General features: G+C 38.2%; 1 protein-coding gene across 1 annotated transcript in view; it reads right to left on the reverse strand.

The window, feature by feature from the left end:
* The window catches only part of ARHGEF3 (Rho guanine nucleotide exchange factor 3), a 101,502-nt gene that overhangs the window by 54,165 nt on the left and 25,788 nt on the right, over nucleotides 1-21,549 (reverse strand). The window contains 1 exon segment of the mRNA XM_066195090.1: nucleotides 15,988-16,054. Coding sequence (XP_066051187.1) covers nucleotides 15,988-16,054 — 67 coding nt within the window.

The raw sequence follows: 21,549 nt of genomic DNA on the forward strand, positions 1-21,549 counted from the left end.
CACAGCCAGTGTTGAAGCAGCTTGGAATAAGGCAGGAGCACAATGTCATTTCGTTATAGAAAGACATCAAATCACAACAACAATCCAGATTTCCATGTGAATTTCTAGTCATACTTTTTATGCAACTTTTTTTTTAATCCAGTTAGTTTATTAATTCTCTTGATGTGTAAATACTTTTTATCAGCAACATCCACATGTGCATATTCAAATACAGATGTGCCCTTCTAAGCACCCTTCTAATTCTTAAATCTGTAACATGTACAGTAGCTGGTAAGTTCAAAAAAATATTCAGACACTATAATTCTCATTCTTTTTTCTGTGTAATTTGTTCATGCGTCCACACCCATCCAACCAACACATTGGTCTCTCTTTAAAAATCCCTGGAAAGTACCCCTTGCTAACACCGTATTTCTTATTTTAATGACTCCAAAAGTTCTGCTGCTCCTCCTGTGCTGTAAGATCTGTTTCAAGTCTTCACTGTTTCCATTTCAAATTCACATTCAAATGATCTCAAAATTATCAAGCTCTCAGTTAGTTACACCACAGAGTATGGAGGACTCAGTCAGGACAGAGTCCAGTGATGAAGCACAAATAGTTCAAAACAGATGTTAGGAAGGATGCAAAAAGGGAGGTACTACAAAGAAAAAACTACAAACTGGACTGCTTCAAAGTTTCATTTCTGACTAATTTAACATGTTTCCAAAAGTTTAATAGATGACACAGCCAGCAAACAGAAAAGTTAAAACATTTCACTTTAGTCTTCCTAGTACAAGAGGAACATCTAAAAACTTCAACATTTTTCTTACATGGTGTTATTACTCAGTTAATGAAATATGCCTTGGATCTATCTTAATTACTAGGCGAGAGATTAATAACCATCTGCTAAGGTTAGCTGAATGATCACTAATTTATAACATTTCCTGCCCATAGGTGATGGGCTATAATCCCACCAAGCAGAGTTCAGAAGAGAACTAGAAGAGACAGCAGTGTGTTGCATAACCCAGCTTCAAGCCAGAATGATACTGATACTGAATAGAAGAGTAAGCTTCTCACAGGAATTACACACTTTCCATCATATCACACTCCTGCTGCACTGTCATTCAAACATCTAAAATGTAGTAAAGGCAAAGATTAAAAAAAAAAAATAATAAAAATCAAAGAGCTTGAGCCTGGCTGATAAAATGCACAATTCTAGAAAGTCTGTATAGCAGTAGAATGTGACATATCGATCACACAAACAACTCTGTCTGCAGTCCCCAGCAAGAGATATCTGCATTTCCTGTTGAATACAGGGCTTGGTTCTGAGATAGCCAATTACAATTTCACAAAAAAGTGAAAATTAATTCCCTAAAGTTTAAGCCCTTTCAGAAAGACATGGATCTTCCACCACCTTTAAAGGTCAGTCCTCTTTTCCTTTGCCACAGCCTGTCACTCACCTTCATGCCAATACTAGTGAGCCCTGTTCATCTCCCACTTCTGTGGCTGAACCCCTGACAAGAGTTTGAGGGATGGGGAGACAAAAACATCTTAAAACAAGCTTCCCCAGAGCATGATGCTTTTTTTTAGCTGAATAATGGATCATACAAGCTTTTGGAGACCAAAATACCAGAATAGTGAATTCTAACACAATTTTTTTTGGAAGTCCAGAACCTGCTACTCTGCATTTCAGTATCACAGTTCTTTATGTTATATTGACAAAGGAACCTGCAACCAAAAGTTCTTTAGTGTTATAATAAAACTGGTTTCCCTGTATACTTCCACCACCCTCTACTGTTTGGAATGCCAGAGACATTCCAGGTTTCATTTTCTCAAGAGTGACACAAAATCCTTAAAATTATTGCTTTTAAGGAGAAATAGCCGGAGATGACCCCACTGCACAGTCTGCACTGAGCCTGGGACACAGCGTGGACAGTCCAGCTTCCCACCCTGCACACATTCAGCTGGCAGGAGCCCTGGATACTGGTGTTAGGAACAGAACTTGCTTGTTCCTGATATTCCAAAGAAAACAAACAAATGAAAAAACAGACTCTGCTCTGTTACAGCACAGCAAAAACTGCAATGGAGGTGAGGTCATCTCTGCCACTCATGAGTTTCACACTTTTCAAGCACTTCCAGGAGTCATTGCATCTCTGCTGGCCAAAATGGCAGCTCCCTGGCAGGCTCCCCTGGCCACAGCCAGCAGGCTCTGCTTCTGCACTGCTTGTTGTGATGGATTGGAGATTTTCCGGTCGATGTAATGTAAAAGGAACACTGAAGTGAACAATGAAATGAAAGTTATATTCAATGTGTTTAACATTAACAACAGGAAATGGGTGTGCATGTACGGGATGCTGTAAGGACAAGGATTAGCACAGCTTTGTTTGAGGACTGGTATTTACTCTGTATTTAACCTTCTTCCTTCCCCTTTTTGGAAGACAGGGGAGAGGATCAGTAACTGGAATTTAGAACACATAAAAATACACTGAAACCTTTGCAAACTTTACAGTAAAGTCTAAATCAAATTCAGCTAAATAAGTTACATTTATTTCTTTTCCATAGGAGTTTTTTGTTGCATGAGAATCCTTTCTCAGCCAGAATCTGAACACTCCTACATAAATTATGCTTCTAATTAACACAGTCTAATGATTCTAAATGCAGGTAGTATATAAATAAAAAATAAAATGCAATATAAGAGTCCATACGCTACTTAGATTCAGCTTCTGTTCTCCCAAACACTTTTCAGCTGGGATTTTTCAGATCCAGTTCTTTGTCTCCAACTAATAGAACCAGTCAGCATGCAAACAATCCTTGGATTCCTTAGTCTTCAGCAAGCTGAAGTGATGAATTTCCAGCTTCTTGCCTTCTATGTTTGTGCTGAGGGAGTTTAGCATAGGATGGGTTGTAAAAGCAAGAATAATCCAAGTTAGGGTGTTTTAATGCTCTAACTCTATCCTTATAGGTTTTGTGCACCTGCAGGACACACAGGCTCCTGAACATTGAGTCACAGAATCCCTCAGATTAGAAAAACGCTCTAAGATCACCAAGTCCAACCATCAACCCAGCACTGTCAAGCTACCACTAACTCATGTCCCTCAGTGCCACAGCTGCATGATTTTTAAACACCTCCAGGGATGGGGATTCCACCACGGACCTAGGCAGCTCACTCCGCTGCTTGACAGCACTTTTAGTGAAGAAAATTTCCTTAATATCCAATCTAAACATGCCCAGGTGCAACCTGAAGCTCTTTCCTCCTGTCCTCTCACTTGTTACACCTGGGAGAAGAGACTGACCCTCACCTGGCTACACCTTCCTATCAGGTGTCGTAGAGCCATAAGGTTTTCACATCCTTGATTTGCCTCACACTACAGCCCCCCACCTTGATCACATATTTCTAAGAACTTCAAAGTACAGTTTTAATCAACATATATGTAAATATTTTGAAATAACTTGGATTCCTAAATGAGAGGATGCTCTCTAGTTTTCCAAGAAAGGATGCTGTAAACTGGGGCTGGAGCTGCAAAATCTGAGATCACATCTGTCACTGGTGTCTTTAATAGACTACTCTTATTGACATATAAACCACCCAAAATCAAAGCTCAACACAAATCAGGAAGAACAACCAAGTACTAAATGTTAACTACTGCAACACGTAAGATAGGATAGATTTTATACAGCAGTTTAAAATGACAGATTTTAATTCTATACTTTGTTCTACACTTGATGAATATGACCATCAGGAAGCATTTATCCCCAGAATATCTAACCTGAATCTCCCTTGCTATGAAAAAAGCCCATTTATTCCTGTGCTACACTTGGCAAACACAGAGAAAAGTGCCCATCTTGCAATTCACAAACACTAAGAGATAAACCTATACCCACATCTTGTATCATTTTGTTTTTCTGTACACCAGATGGACTAAATCTTTTAAACCTCCCTCAAAGGCTGTATTTTCTACAGCAAGTTATTATCAACCATGCTACTTGTCTTTCCACATCTCTCCAGAGTGCAGTGTCCGTAAGAGCAGCCAGTTTTCCAGGTGATACCACATCCACATGCTGCAGAGCAGAATGATTCTGCAGTGTACACACAGTGTAAGTAGGAAGTGTTACAGGTTTCCCTTTGACAATGGAGACAATAATGCATATTGCTATAAATATTCCCCTTTAAGCCCTAGGATTAGCTAAAATTGACATTTTCAGGCTAGGAGACTGAGGCAGAGATGTTTACATGAGTATGACAGATAAACAGAAGCAAAGACCTAAACCCATCACCCTGCAGCAAGAAATGACCAATACGGAGAGAAAAATAAACTGTCCTCCATCCCATTGGGAGTAGCAGAGTATACCACCTCAACCTTTAGCAGATTTCTTTCCTTACTTAAGGAAACATTCCTGCCAAGCAACATTTTGGTTTAATCAATACCCAATCTTAAATCCTGGCATGCTTGGAAAGAGTGTCTGTGCAATTCCAACTTACAGACAAACAATAAAAAGTTACACAATCCCAATTCACTCTTACCTGATGATGCACAAATAAGCAGCACCACACCATGAGTTATTTTGTATCACACTCAGATTTTAGGAGGTTTCTTAATTTTCAGTGTGACAGTGGAAAGTCTTTGTTACAAAGGAGTCCCTATGTCTGTCCTTCACTTTTCGGCAGGAACTCCTCCCCATGCAGCCACAGTTTGCCCTCGCTTCCTGTCATACAGTACACTGCAAGTGTCAGAAGCCGATCTGTACTGTTGTGTCTGTCTCTGTCGTCGTTCTTCTCTCACACACTGGTTCACAACAATATTTTAAACAGACGAAAATGTTTTACAAACAGCCAATAAGTGAACAGCATCGGTATGGTGAAGGTAAAGATATCACTAACAGGTTTCTAAAATAACAGGTAGGTGTTTGGGAACTTGGAGCCCCAGTAACTGAAACGATCCATCTCCCACCTGTGCAATTCTTAAACAGCAGCAACGGGCTTTAAACTCAAAGGCAGACAACTATGCCCAAATGCAGATGTCTCAGCAAACAAAACAGCTGGTGGATACTGGGCAGAACTTTGAAACATTTATTTTACAGAATCTATTTTTTTTACACTTTGAAAAGTTACAGGATGCATTTAGGAGGAGTTCTTAAATTAACAGAGGCATAATGGTAAAAATGAAGAACAGACTGTTTTAAAATCAGCCCAGAATAAAGGAGCAAAGATATGCATGGCAGAGCACCCCAGTTTTGCATGTAAGGACAAGGGCAGGCTTTGATTTTATCCCCAGTAGTTCATTGCAACTAGAAAGAAAGATTTATACCTCACTCTTGATCTACCCTGTTCAATCTTTTGTGACTTGCTCAGATCTACAAACACAGAGCTGGTTTTGCTATCAGCAGAATTCTGCATTCTTCCAGTGAGCAAGAAGGTGAAGATAAATTTAAATTTGTGTAGCAAGATAACAGCAATTCAAACTTTATCTTTAAAGAAAACAAGTCCTTAGTGAGCTGGTGCAATCTTTCTCCAGAATAAAAAATTTCTGCTGAGCTTGGAGGAAGAAGATAGAAAGTGAAACTGATACCAGTGAGCAACCAGTTCCTTTGAGGAGCCGCAACATCTCTGCAGACAGAAAATACTGACTGAAAGACCTTTTAGAAAACAGACATTTTAAGACAAGTCTTAAAAAATTACTGAAGTGCATCACTCTTGGTGAATGCTACTGGCCTGTCTTCTGTGCCCAAAAGTGAGGTAAAAACCCAACCTAACCACCATCTTTTCAGACCCTTCCAGCAGAATATAGTGTATTTTTCCAAGGAAATACTTATTAATTCTACATATAAGCCTGCAATATTTCTGAAGTATTCCTTAGTCTCTCTTCATTAACTTAGATTAAAGTTATTTCTTAAATAATCTTTTACCCCATACAGGAAACCCCAATTCTCTGCTTTCAGAATTTGGTAACATCTGACCTAGGATCAAATATAGGAGTGCAATTTTTTCAAGCGTTATTATATTCATAGCTCTTTAATTGCACCAAAGATGAAGTTAGGAAGGCAGGCATTTTTCAATCAGATTTCCTGGTAGCACTTGGATTTCCTTATTCCACTTCCTGGAGACCACAACATGTAAAGACTTTAACTTGCTATGCTTCTTTATATTTGAACTTGCACTACTCCTTAGGCCACCTATAACCATCTGCCTCAGCAGCCATCAGAATTTAACAAGTCTAAATGGAGATAACCATGGATCTCAGCTTTATGTCAGGCTTTCTCTCATCAATCAAATAAACAACATTTAAAGCAGTCTGGCCCCCTGCTGTATCAATCAACACAAATTAATGCGATGGCAAAACCTGCTTTCTAAGGTCTAGGGGAAGAAAACATTCTATCTGTGTTTTTTCCCTGCAGTTGCACATGAATCACCTCCAAGGTACACTGCACTTTGTTGACAGCAGCATCAAGGGCATCCACCTGAAAGAAAGTGCAGCCTGAGCTTACTTGTTTTGAAGATGGCCACACAAGTACCAAGGAAAGAAATCTAAGATACCCTACCTAGATTCCAGACAGCAACTTCACGAGAAGAAAGAGGTCCAGAAATCAGAACTGGCAAACTATAAATATGCAAATACATGAAAGCTGCTCCTTTGGTCCCTGTGCAGTTACAGCAGCTCTGCCCAGTCCAACAAAACATGAAATAGAACAGCAAGCACTGCAGCTCTCTCCCATCTCCTCCCAGTATCCTTGCAGTCAGGACATGCAGTTCTTAGGATCCATATACTACAGCCCTCATTTCATAACCTTTGCACAAGGCTACAGCTCTGCTTTGGACTGGAAGGGTCTGGGAGGACACAGGGATTGTTGAAACTTATGACTGCTACTTGTGAGGATATTTAAGGTTGTGAACAACTGATAACAGAGCTTGGAAAAGAATTAAGTTTTGTAAATTCAGTGAGGACCCTGATGGCACAGAGATAGATTGATACTTTTTTCTCATTGTGTGATACGAGTGTTTTAAGAAGGCTAGATTTAACTCTCTCTGAAAAGCTTTACAAGTAACCACAATCCAGAAAGAGATAGACACAACCTGTGTACAATTTTTGCATCAAAAACAATGTAATAACTATTTTAAGTGTACATTTTACATATCCTAAGAACATTACCTCAAATCATGGTAGCATCATATTATATGCACTGAATAGATCGACTGTCTCCATACATATCATATTATATTCATCTTCCATTAGAATGGGATATCCCATTTCAAAACATGTAACAGAACCCTGGAATTACAAAGACCTGTCATCATGAATGAAATTTAAGAGCTTCAACAGATCTGAATTTACTTTAAAAATTTAATTTTAAAATTAAAGAAATGTTACAGTACATTCTTACACATGCTTAGATTGTAAATTCTTTAGAGAAAGAATACTTTATTACTATATTTATGTAATAAACAGCAAAATGGAGACCATATTTTCTGGTTGCTACAAAATTTGTTTCCAGGCTGCAATAAATAGAAGACCATCATATTATTCTTATTAAGCATTTGTGTCAGATTTTAAAAGATGGCCATAATTTTTAACTGCTGTGTACATTCTAACCACAGCATTAGCTTTCAAGAAGAATCTTGCTCTAATGTCTACAAATAAGTAGGATTCATTATTCAACTGAGATGTTTGACCAAATCTGGTTGTGAAAGCACCTTTGTGTTTGGAATGAACGCGAGTCCTCATGCAGAAACCAACAAATCCACTCTAAAAGCTTCTTCCAATCAAGAACTCAAACTTCATTTTCTTTTCCCATCAGCTCCAGGACTGTTTATAAGCTGTTTCAGAAGTTCAGAACTTTTCAGGAGGTTTTTCCTTCTCTCCTGGTCCTTAAAAGGATTTTGTTTAGCTTTCTGTCACAAGTACAATTTGACAAACTTAGATATAACCTGTGGGACTGCAGAGGGACTGGAAATGGAGGGAGATGGTAGAATAAAATCTCCAGTGTGGAGGATTTCCCAACCGTCTTTGGATATACTTGTGAAACCTCTCCCAAATGTGTAGTCCACCTATTTCCTTTTTTTTTTTTTTTTTTAATCCACAGTTTTAAATAATAACACCTAAGCACTACCAAATTGGAAACTTTTACAATCAACTTAGAATGATCAGTAAGTTTTTACAGTATAACCACTAGGAGATCAGACAACAGACCATCACAACAATTTGGGGAAAATGGAAAGTCACATTATTAACGTATCTTTGTAACAGGTTGTGGTAACACCATGTTCTCCTTCAAGCATCACAACTACTAAAACCAAACACAACAGCAGTTCAAGCTCATGTGTGCAACCCTTCATGTGCACTAGACATTTGAAAATAAAATTGCTAATATGAAACAGCATAGCATCAATAAAATACCAATGTATGGTTCAAAATTGTTTCTAAAATGTTTATTTCTCAGACTGAGTGGCATCAAATTCAGCCGGACAAAAGTTAACCATTAGAGGTTTCTGAAATAAAGTCATAGGAAATAATAATTTCACATCACATGTTCTTAAACAGCAGCCACTGGTGGAGTGGGGGGAAACAAAGACAGAAATGGGCAGAGTTTGGTTTGAGTTAAACTGAACAGGGGTCAAGTTCATCTGCTGCCAAACAAAGAAAAGAACAGTAAATGACAGCAGGAGTACAAGGTAACACCCAGTCTATGATTAAAGACAGGAAATATGCTCTATAACAGAACATCCAACTTAGCCTAAGAGAATCACAATTGGACCTATCTGCTTTATCACATGCTGCTTCTAGCTCAGTATTGTTTCCATGTGCAATATAGCTGGCCTGGAGGGTTTATAGCATATACAGAATATTTCTACTATAAATAACAAACCACACCCGGAGCAAAAATAAACTTATTACAAAGCACTTACAAAGACTCATAAAACAAAACCCTACAACAGTAACAGAATGACCATATGAAGTATTTTTTTAAAAAAAATCCTTCCTTTGAAAAGATAAAATGAAATTATACAAAACCCTTCCCAATGAGAGACATTACACTATTTGCATTATCAAAAAAATTCAAGGTATTAATTGAATAACCAAGCTTTAGTAAGCAGAATACCTACCCTTTGCAACAAAAGTAATTGGGGGAAAAGTCTTGCAGATATCAAGGTCTGTGAAGGTCGTTCCAGGATGCCTCAGCCAATTGCTCTATAACAGCCTCAATATTCTTGCCCTAAAACATATAGAATCTAAAGTGTATTTTCTGTAACTGCCATGTAATTAACTTGGAAGCGCCTCTGTAAACTAGGTGGACAGTTTACTGGCTATGTACTTAACTCATAGATGACTTCAGATGTAAAAGCTGTGAAAGTTTAATAAGACAGCTACTGAATTGAGTTAATGAAGTCAGTGCACTCCTAAGCAGTACAGCACTTCCTAGGTAGCACGAGCAGTAATAGCTCAATAAAACATGCACAGGTTTGTCTACCTGAGTCGCCAGCTATTGGAATCTTGGAATGTTGAATTCTAAAGGCCAGCCAGCATCACTCTCCTTTGTAACAAATTTATAAACAACTCACAGCTGTCACTCCAGCACATTTATGATTGTTGCCACACTACTGTATGCAGAGGACCTTGTAACTTACAGTGCCCATTGACCCTCCAAAGAAATATGGCCATTTATCACAGGCCTAAGAACCAACATATCAACAAACCATGTCTGGATGGAATTTCAAACAAAACATTCTAGTGTGACATGGCTAATCTTGCATCACACACTGTGGGTAGAATTTATGGTGATTAAACCATGCTGACTCAGCAGATGGCTTTGGAATAATACATCTTTAATTCTTCAAAACTGTCTAACTGGTCACCCTGAATTAGCTTTTGAATTCAGTGTATACGTTAAGAATACAACAATTCTGATGTGTTTTGAAACTGCAGATGGAATTGACTGCAATCCAGTTACGCAAATGCCACACAATGAATTTCTGATAGCATCTCTATTTGTTTGCCAACATAAACCTTACTGTTCCAAGAGAAATTAGTCTTGTGACTAATCAACAACAGTTCCAATGGTTTGTTCAAAATCAAAACCAATAACAAGCTAAACCATTTAAAACTCCGCCCATACATTAAGCAGGGAGACCTCAAACCCAACTCTTTTACAAACAAAAATCCATGTCCAGGGTGAATACTTGGAACTATTTATAAGCTCCTCTCTTCTGAACCAGAAATTGTGTATCATGGAAAGATATTTGTAATGCTTCTTACATTGCTGCTATCAATGGTGTGAAGTAAAATTTCCCTGCTCCTGCAGAGCTCCCGAGAAAGAACTGCAAGAACATAATTACAGAATTGCTTCTTACTATTTCTGGTGTCAGGTATCAGGGCCATCCTGGCCCAGGAAAGATCAGTGCTAGACAGCAGCACAACAGCTCCTCCACAGGGACAGACCAAAGGCAAGTCTGAGCAGAGCGAGGCATTAAAATAGAAGGGCTGAGACAAACTCTGAAACGGAAGAGCTTGAACCCACGGTAGGAAGACAGAGGAAGAGATCTAAAAGGAGCAAGCAGCACACACAAATTCATCATCTGTTGGAGAGCAGAAAAAGGAATATGGAATTCTTCTGTTCAAAGACTAAGGGGAAGGAGACACGCCAGGGATTAAGCATCCACGCATCTTTAACCTGCTGCAGGTTAGAAGACACGGGACTATCTGCAAAGGCCAAGGGAGGAGAGCAGCCATGGGGAGGAGGGATCCCAGCTGGATTCCAGCGCTCAGAGTCTCCCTATGGCACGGGAAGGAACTGACTCCTGACTGCTATGTCACAACAGGCACAATTATTCCACTCCCAGCTATGCTGTGAGTACACAAAGTAATCACTTATAAAAACATGCTGTCAATGACAAAGTAACCATCCTGCCCTGAGGAAGCTGCTTAAATTGTGCATAGAAATATATTACACTAACAGAAAACCACACCTGTTTTTTAATGCATATGATCCCTTGTGTTTTAAAATCATACTGGACATAGCAAGGGATTATGGTATTTAAACACATTTGATTTAGAGACAGTAGTGCATAACTTTGTTTCAACAAGTATGAAAAAAGGCCTGTGTGATATCACTTCAAGCAAGTTTCTGTTATAGGTAACATCATTGCTTAGGCAAGCAGTTATCAGTGCATACAGAAATTAAGTAAAACCAGGCAGAATCCAGGAGAGGTACAGAGGTGCTTTCTGTGGTAGCAAAAAAGTATCTAATTTATGCAATTAATCATCAATTTAATGCCAGGATAAAACTTCTTTTCTCTCTTTGAAATTTTTGTCCTGTTGAGATTCGTGCACCCTGAATGGGTTATCTGAAGTGTGCCAGTCTGCACAAAAAAATACTCTTTTCCAAATACTGTCTGAAAAGTGTGGAATTCCTCTCATTTGGCATGACAACTTTTCCCCCAGAAACATGTGTGCAGTAAAACTAGGACAGAAACCACTTACGTGGCTAAAATTGACTTTCAGCATATTTAACACTTTTTTATGTCAGGTTTCTCATGAATTAGATCAGCCTTCCTCACAGTTCCTTTAGATGCTTTTGCAAAACTACAAAGGAAACAAGAAAGGAGTTTTAGTAAGCAGAATAGGAAGAAGCCTCATTGCAATAAATTATCTTCAATCTTCAGGCAACTGCGCACTAAACACAGGCCTCAAACTATTTCAAGTACAAAATGTTGGTTTAGATTTCATGATTTGTTTTTAGCACTGAAGATCTTCAGCCAAATTTGTTGTGTGTGGCAGAGAGGAAAAAAAGAAACCATCATAATGGTTCAGATGTTTGCTTACAGCATGCAAGAAATTCTGCTGTCTCAGTGGAAGAGTGGAGAGGCATATCAGAGACAAGTGCAGACAAAACCATCATCTCTTAAGTTCTGCTTACAGCCCAATATTCTTCACTAATCAGGTAACTGCTTTTCTTTTGATTAACTGGAAGCTTCTTCATAGTCACCTCAAATGTCATCACAGCAACACCGTGTACCCCTACTTCTGCAAATGTACCAATCTTTTTTTTTTTTAAAGTAAAATAATAATCTTAATTCTTCCATTTGCATATTTAAGTCTAGAAGTTTATTGTGTTGGCATAAGCAAAGTGGGTGTTTTTAAGGGAGCAGGAAGGGAGATAGATAAAACAGCTGAAATCTCATACTCTCAAGATTCTTATTCTTGAATTCAGAACTTCCTTATTTACAAAACTGACTGCTCTTAGTGTGGTAAAAATAGCATACAAGCATATAACTCAAGACTGTACCATAACTATCAAAAAAACACAGGAGCTTTAATCCTCACATCTTCTAATGGTGTGTGGATGACTGTACAAATGTACTCCTCATTTGATGGAATGCCTTGTGAAATGAAGCTGTTTCCCACTCTACACAGCAACGTAACGTATTATTTCCAGAGACACTCAGAGCAGCATATTGACCTGTTCTCTCTTATAAGCAACAAACAGTGATGCAGAGGAAATCCACTAATCTGCATCAAGGTTTTACGGGAAGGTGGCACTGAGATGAGAAAAACAGTGAGAGTTAATGGTAATCAGAAGATAAAGCAAGAATAGAATTAATACTAATTTCTGTGCCAAGATCTGTGTTGGTGTTTTCTTTATATTCATTATTGACCTGCCTGTGACCTGCCCTATTCCTTCAGATATTTGTGCTGCTTCTTCTTACCGAGGCCCAGCCACAATTTGATCCCCACCCACATCATCTTATCATCTCAGGGTCAGCACTTTCAAAGGCTGAACTGATAAACCTGCAGTGCTCTATAGATTTCTGCCTCCACTTTGTACTTCCATCTCTCTGTGTTTATACTCACTAGCATTCCTCCATTTCTATATTTAATCCATTTCCACTGTCTCTCACAATTCTTTCACAGCTCTTTGCTTTCTCCACCCTGACTATGCCTCTTTCCAAGCTGCAGATTCCTTCTCTTTCCTTCTCCAATCCTATACCCAGGACAGAATTTTGCTTTTATTCCTTTTATATATTCTATGTTTTATATTCTTTTGCTTCATTCCTTTTCTATTTTAAGTACCACATCTAATCCCTAATCTCCTATGTTCTGATCTTTCCTCCATTGTGGGCTGTTCTTATCTCCACAGGTTCTGTGTTTCTTCCTCTGGAATGACAGTGGCCACTATAAATACTTTCCCTTTATAATAGTTTATTTGCTGGACACTTGACTATAAAAATCTCTTCAAAGCCCAAATTAACCTGATACTTTCTGTGGATGCAGGAGGAGCTTACAGCAAAAAGATTTCACTGCTCAGTAACTTTAAGTCTAAACTTAATCTCAACCAGGTTTGATTTATTCAGTTAAAAAAAAGATTGATAAGCTCCTTTCTCCCCACTGATATTTAAACACTACCCAAAATTCTGGAAGTCACTGCTACCACTATCTAAAACCAACAGAAACATGATATCATTCTGACATAAAAATCCCCATTGAGAGAGTTGAACATGATCTCTAACCATGGAGCTCAAAAGAGCTGCTCAAGATGGAAATCAGCTGCTTCTGATAAATTTAAGTAAGGAAAAGAGAAGCACAGAGGAGTTTCCTTGGTAAATGTGTAGCATCCAGGTCTTCCTTATCTTACTCTGAGATTTACGCTGGTGTACGTTCCAGGTTTCTTTAACAGGTCCTTTTATACATGTCCATGATACAGAGACATTTAAACTGAGTGAACTGACTGCAATGCAAGGACAGGGAGATGAACATCATGTTGCAATTCTGTGTTAATTCCTTTAGTCTTTATTATTTTTTGTGACTGTTGAAATGATCCTGTATTATAGTCTGTAATAACAGAAACAGAAGTTTAAAAAAAACCATAGCCATGAATAAGTCAGCTCCAGAGATGTGTTTGTTATACTCAGCTGTGGCTCTGCTCCACTGTAAACAATAACCTAGTTATTTTAGCCAGTAAGGTTTCAGTCCTGTTTGAGAAAAGATATCAAAGCCAACCCATTATCTTTCACCATCTCTATGAAAACCTGTGTGGCTTCAAGTCTGCTCATTGGGCTTTTCATAACACAATTTTTTCCATCTATTGAAATAAAGTAATGCTCACACAATGCAAATATCAACAGACACTTAGCTTTCTTTTCCAGTGCTCAGCTATCTTGGCTCCAACATCCAATCAGATCAAGTGAACAACTCACACAGGTTCTTCCCTTGATGTAGCCATTTATGTCAAACAATTAACAGCAACTGTCTACTATGCACTGTATGAAATATTACAGCTGTAAAACTTGACATCTGTGTTACTATCTCATAAGTTTCCTTAAAAATAAGGTGGCAGCCACCTGTCACAGATTTTCATTTCTGCACATGAAGGAAACAGTTTGAAGATCCATTAACTTGTTGCCTGTTTTCTCTAATACTGCTGTTCCTACCTCGTTTCAGGTTCTTGATTCTGAAGGATTTTACTCCCCAGTTTTCTGTTCTTTGTGTACAGCTCACTCCACCTGCACCACACAGGATCACAGACCTCATGCTGCCACTGTGAAACCAGCCCTATGTCTTTATTTCAGTGAGCTACTGCTCTGAACTTGGGATCATTGCTTCTTCAGCTACAACTCATATCTACAATACTCTTTCCACTATTTTCATGCTCTCCTTCTTCCTCAATTACTTTCCCAGCATAGTTGGGAGAGAACTTGGGGAAACACTAGAGCAAATTTTATTTTTAAATTGGCTCTGAAATGTATAATTAATCTACAGCTTAGAGGTTATTGTTATTTTGCCTACACTCTTGACCATGCCGGTGTGAGGGAACTATTTTCTTGGTGTCACAGACAACTTCACCCCTGACAACTGACAACTTTCCTTCGCAAGAAATAGTGACAATAAAAAGCTCACAATAAACAATAGCAGCTGCCCTATTTAAAACAGCTAATTAGAATGTGAAAGTCAGTAAAAAAATTTGTTTAAATGAAGCTTACCATATTATGAACAACGCAGATCAGTAAATCTGTCAATGCGATTAACTCTTCCAGCAAAGCATTTAAGTAATGTCTGCCTACTTAACTATTTTGTTGAAAGAAGCTCAGAGAAAACAAATTCATATGGTCTCCCAAGTACAAGTCAGTCCACATTACAAGTAATGGTAATTTAGTGTTAATTATACCAAAAGAAGTTTGCAAGGCAGAAAAGCCTTTCCTTTAACCAAAAGATTAGTATGACCTAGATACAACATGCAGTGACTTCTCCTGGACTGTATCCCAGGCTCCAGTACCTACACACATGGCAAACACGCCACTGCCATTGCAACACCACCATCACATAAAGTTTTACAGCAAATGGTGTAGAAGGACTGACAGGCCACATGGGACAGAGAAGAGATAACATGACTGACTCTCTGAACAAATTAACCTACTAAGAAGCTACCTCTGAAACCTGAAGAGGACAAGAATAATAGCTCCTGATACCACCAGCAAATATAAAGATTCTCAGTGTCACTTGCATTGCTTTTTCATGTATCTTTTCAGTAGCTTCTGTGGGAACACACAAGCTTTCATATTTCCTTACTCAGCCAAGCAAATAGAAACAAAACCTATTCCCTTCTCCCTTGTAAGATTCCTACATAATTTTTGTTATGATTTAACTGTACTTCTGCAAACTTTATACATACAAACTAGTAATAACTTTATATATATCTATATCAGAATAAAACAGTATCAGTTCAGTTTCCATAATTTCTTTTCAGATATGAAAACACACCCTATTTTTTTTAAATTTAAAGTAGGTTAATGTACAGTGTGATTATGTCCTGCACCCCTCAGAATAATACAATCAATCGCATTAAAAAAAATAGCGTTGGCACTTTTAGAAAGCATTTTAGGAGTATACAAAATTAAAAGTTCTAGTCTAATTGTTTTGCTATGATTTTAGTCCTAACAGATAATGGTTTTGCTACAAAGTTACACTGCAACAGAATGCAGCAGGAGGGAATGTTATACTCTGAACAAAACAATACGAAACTTACCCCTCTGAAATTCCAGCCCTTGGTGGAAGGAAACAAGGAAAAATTATTCTGTTGCTGCTGTTTTGGCCTGCAAGATGAGACAAAGAAAAGTGTTGACATTTTCAGCTGCCATATTTTCTCTATCAGTAACAGAATGACAACAGAGGGAGAAGAGAAAAACACATGCTTCAAGTACTAAGACACTTAGACTTCCTTGGCTGTACCTCTGACAGGTTTCTGTCTTCAGTGTAGTTAAATGTTTTAATTCAGATTGAGCACTAAGGGACATGGCAGCCTTTCAAGTGTCCAGAGATGCTCTGACTTGATGTCTGACAGCAACTTATTCCTCCCACAGGTTTTCAGCAGAGGCAACTCTGACCCAGTCTGTGAAGCTGCAATTAGACCATGTGATGTAAGATGGTGCAGCTGCACTGGAGTGGGACATTTCAGAGCCTTTGATCCTGACAGTGGAGCTGTAAAAAGCAAGTTAGCCAGCCTCTTGTGTGACGCTAAAAAACTAGAAGCCAACTTCTGTTTTTACTCCTTCCAAAAATCTTCCTCCTACCCTATAATTAACACCGTACAATTATTTCTGAAAAGTAACCATAACATGGCCCACTTCTCTCCTAATGAGTGCTTTTCACCAGTAAGATCTTCAATTAGTTCACAAAGGTAGGCAAACATTGCTGAGATTTTACACATGAAGTCAGATCAAAGCTGGAGTGACCTGCAGAAGCTGACCAGACCAACACAGGGTTTGGCAGCAAGACCCAAGTGCTGCCAAACTCCACACTGCAACTCCAACCATGCAATTTGACACATTACAGAAGCGACCACAAATAGTAACAGGAACACAAAAACTTGATTAAAAATAGCAAATTAAATGGCTGCTTGTCAAATCTCACCATCCAACAGTAACACGACAGTAACACTGAAGTTGAAGCATTGAATTAAGACACAAGTTCTTCCTGCTGCCTATAGTTCCTAAAGGACTCCAACACAACAAACAAAATGTTTTATCTGCCTTGAAGCATGATGATGAGTTAAGTGAACAGTTTATGGCATTTTATATTAACCTCATGCAACTTTTACATCTTCATCTGATCTTCCAGTCTATCTGCACACAGAATCACTGACTACAGGAGTATTTCTAAGATATGAATATCCAAACTGTGCATGTTGAGTTTATAATATTCAGCTGCTACATCCGTTCAAAAATAAAAGTTCATTTTGCAAATCTGAAAGAATACTCAGATAATAAAAGGAAAGCTCAAATCACTTGGATACAAACTGTGCTAAGTAAAAATTCTTTTCAATCTGCTGAAATAAAGGTTGTTACTACAGCTGTAAATATTTTACAAAGATACTGTTAAATAATAAATAATACTGCTCAGATCTTCTTTGTGAGGTCATCTGCTCAACCTATCAAATATGTACACTAAAACACAGGTCACAAAAGCACATTTATTTTAACACAGTGGAATAGTTGTGATACTAAATTCCATGCACAAAAAAAAGGTCAAAGTGGTTTACCTGGTGAAGCCTGAGATGTGCAGGTGCATTTTAGCTTTTAACAGTACTTTTCAATACTGATTTTCTCAGATATTTAAAAAACAGATAATAAAAACGTACCTTCAGTACGGATTTTAAAAGCAGGAAAAAAGCTCATACTTGGACCTACTTAATAAAAAACACTGATGCATCCACTTGTAATCTCAAATACTATTTCTCTTTTATACTAGGCTTGTGCATTTTGGCACTAAACTGATATTGTGGAAAATTCCATTTATTTTCCAGAAGTTTAAAGCAAATCTAACACAATAGAATATGGCTTAGAAAATATTTAAGTTCATATAGAGAGTTTACTTGATGAGTTTTTCTTGCTATACACAAAGTAACTCTAAGACTGGGTGCATGTTTGATTTGCCAGGGCCCCATCCTGCAGACAGGAGCTTGTCACAAATGGGTGACATTATGGGGTGGGGAGGCCACTCAGCTGAGCAAGACTAAACATTTCGTATCCTGAGAGCAACAAAAACACCAAGGAAAAAACAGATGACTGATTTTCAGCTGATGTGCTGACTTCCTGAAAGTGAACATAATGTTTTACTGTCCTACTCTCACGAAGTGGCATAAATGCATTAAGAAAGAAAAACAGCCCCTGTGATGCAGAGACAAAGCAGGTACATGTAGCAGTGAGCTGTCACACACCTACTCTTTTCCCATGCTTTCTGCATGTTTATTTATAGTTTGAATCAATGCACCCTGCCATAAAATATCCCATCACTAACAAAACTCAAAGAAGCTACAAAATGCAATTTTTTCATTTCTGTATTTGGTTCCTTTCCTGCAAAAATTAAAAACATCCTTATGAAAGATGAAAAAAAAAAAAAATCTGAAGGCCAACTGAAGAGCTACTTTTCAATCTAAAACTCAGATAATTCCAAATGATGTAACATTTCACCTTCTGAAGAATAACAAGCTTGATTTAAAGCTTTAAACATAAATTACTTCTTCATTTCTAATTATTGCAGGTTGATGCAATAAATGCCATCAACATGCAGGACTATAAAAGCACCCCCCTTGATATACATGAACTCTGGTCACATCTGAAAGAGAAATCCCTGGCTCTGGCCAAAAGGAGGACCAATTTTTCTGCTGTTTGACCAAGATACAGCTGCATTAATGCTGGGGAGGATGTCAACAGTCCTGTATGATGTTTCTATAAAAAATATCACTGTTTCATGAATATTATAAAAGGCTGAGATGAGAAAGATAATTCACAGCTTTACTTTGACTATGCAGCCTTAAAATACTTCTGCATTATTTCAATTATATTCGGAAGAAAAGACAGCAATAATGCTTGTTAATTTTTAGTCATTACCTTACCCCACTTGTGTATCCCAGAGACACACTGATTTCTTTACAGGGAGAACAGCTGCTCATTCAAAAGAAATGTTGGCTCATTTCCACCCAACAGCCACAGAGGATCCTCTGGTCCACAGGAAAACAAGGTCTGATGGTAAAGCTTAACTGTCCCCATCATCACAGTGAAAAAAAGCCAAGCCTCGGAGCAAAAGCCACACAATACTCATGCTCAAGGAAAGACAACAAGCCTACTATATTTTGTTTTCAAACTAGAACCTAAGACTGGGAAATCCACTTAGGTTAGCAAGACTGGATACTTGCTGGTTAGACAGAAAAAAAAAAAAAAGGTTTGCACACAGAGAAACCAAACAAGGGATTTCTCAGCTGTTCAAAATCCACCCAAACAGCATTTTCATCTCTACCTTAGAGAACCTACCAACACCCTCAAAATCCATTCAGGCGCCATCACATCATGTTCTTGATAAAGGCAATGGGTGTTTTCTGAAACCCTTTTCTGTTTGGATTCATCTCATCTGGCTCTTTCTGAAGGTAAACTTGAGTTCCTGTGGAGCTGTGATTCATTTACAAGCATTCAGAGAGATCAGAAGGACTGAACAAAGCAGGCAACAGTATTTAAAACAAGTAACATCTGGAGGCAAGTCAATCCTATACACGATTTTAAAACTTTTGTACTGCCGGTTCCTTATCCTTCATTGGCAACTTCACATTTTTCTGCATTACAGCTTACATTTCACCTGAAAAGGCAAAAAATGTAGGTTTCTAACTAAAATGTCGGTAGGATCATTATAGTAAATTCAGAGACTTTTCTGTGTTGAAAAGTAAAACACTCTTGCATACCTTTCCAAGAGAGCTGTGTGATACTCTCACACTTTGCTTTCAAGGATATGGCACTAAGCCAGTCAGACAAGGGAAGAAATCTGCTTTTATTAAATGTGATCAGTTATAGAGGATTAACTTTCAGCATAATGTTTCACTGAGCAAGACTGTTCTTGCTTGAAGGGCTTTACACTGAGTGACAAGAACCACTCCTGCAATGTCTATGCAGACAGACCAGAACATCTTGAGATTGTAACAGGCCTGTCACCACCAGGGCTAATAAACTGAACTCTTCCAAGTCAATGCAGCCACACCCATGACTTATCTTCAGCATGCAGTAGCTGCTTCTCTTAAAAAATCAAATTATACCACAATTTTCTGTCTCCATTAGTTCTGTCCTCCAGCACGCCTAAAGGACTGGAGGCTGGCATGTCAAATTCCACTTAGCTAGGTTGTCAGATACAGATCAATAACTTGGACATAAAAATCTCACCAAAGATTAAATCCTGCAGCATCCTGGGGCCCTACTCAGAACAGAAGCAAGTATTTTACGTTGGCATAAGTACAACACGGACAGCAGAAATTCTCCCACACTTTGACCATTGTCAGTTAAATAAAGAACAGAATATTGAGAAGTGAGGGAAAAGTCAGAAACTCAGAGAATAATACAATAATTAAGGCCGCAAAATACGTCCAAGATCATCAAGTCCAACTTTTCACTGATCACCACCATGTCAACCAAAGCACAGCACCAAGTATCACATCCAGTTGTTTCTTTAGAGCACCTGCAGGGATGGTGACTCCACCCCATCCCTGGGCAGCCCGTTCCAATGCCCAACCACCCTTTCAGAGAAAAAATTCTTCCTGATGTCTAATCTGAACCTCCCTTGAGGTAATTCCCTCTTGTGCTGTCATTTCCTCTTGTCCTCATCACATTATCAATAACAAAATCCTTCCTGGGATGTTGCAATATTTATATCAAGCCTGAGGGATAAAGCTTTGACTTTTTCAACCTTTCACCATTTATAGAGATTTTGCTTAGAATTTTTTTGAAAAATGCCAAATCATGATACTTTATCTTCTTCCTCTGAGTGTTGTTTTAAAGACAAGCATCCAACAAAACCCAGGAGAGAATACTTACGATCTATTAATTACCAAGACCAGTAAGTACAATAAACGCAACAAAATATCCAAGAGACTCACAGGAGAAACATCTGTAGTGCATGTGATATCAGTATGTGATATATAGATAAAAGTCATCAAGATCAAACTGTGTAGCTTTTAGATTTACAAAGACATTTTTGCTTGTGAGACCTTCACCTGCATTACTAGCAGATTGTACACCGGGGGGCCCAAATAAATAGTGATTTCACCTCCATTTCATCGCATTTCCATCTGCACAGTAATTCCTATGAAGTTGCATAAATAACTCTACAAGTAACTATCAGCTCCTGGGGCTTAGAAAACTGTTTTCTCCTCATATTTAACAAAGTGCTCTTCATTCATACTCAGCTTTAACATATTTTTGTAGATCTCAAAAATAATTACGAGAGTCCTGTACATATTTACTAGTTTAGTTTCCCCTTTTTTTATATAACTCATTAGAACTTCTCCTTGTGGCCAAAAATCCCGAGTACCATAAGTATTTTTTGTTATTCCATGACAGTGAAGCTACCAAATCAAACCCTGAAATGCTTTCAAGTTTCAAAGTTTATTCATATCATAAACACCAGACTGATTTCCTCTTTGTTCTGAATGAAAGTGAAATAAATATGAACAAGGCAATTGTATGCACAAAGGCCAGTTTACAAGGAGTAAAGGGAAGTACAAGGAGAGCTAGATTTAACAACAAACAGATTCAGGATATTTCATTTAACA

The sequence above is a fragment of the Chamaea fasciata genome, unplaced genomic scaffold (assembly GCF_029207755.1).
Source record: "Chamaea fasciata isolate MVZ Bird 193981 ecotype frontalis unplaced genomic scaffold, bChaFas1.0.hap1 SCAF_13, whole genome shotgun sequence".
Taxonomy (NCBI): domain Eukaryota; kingdom Metazoa; phylum Chordata; class Aves; order Passeriformes; family Sylviidae; genus Chamaea; species Chamaea fasciata.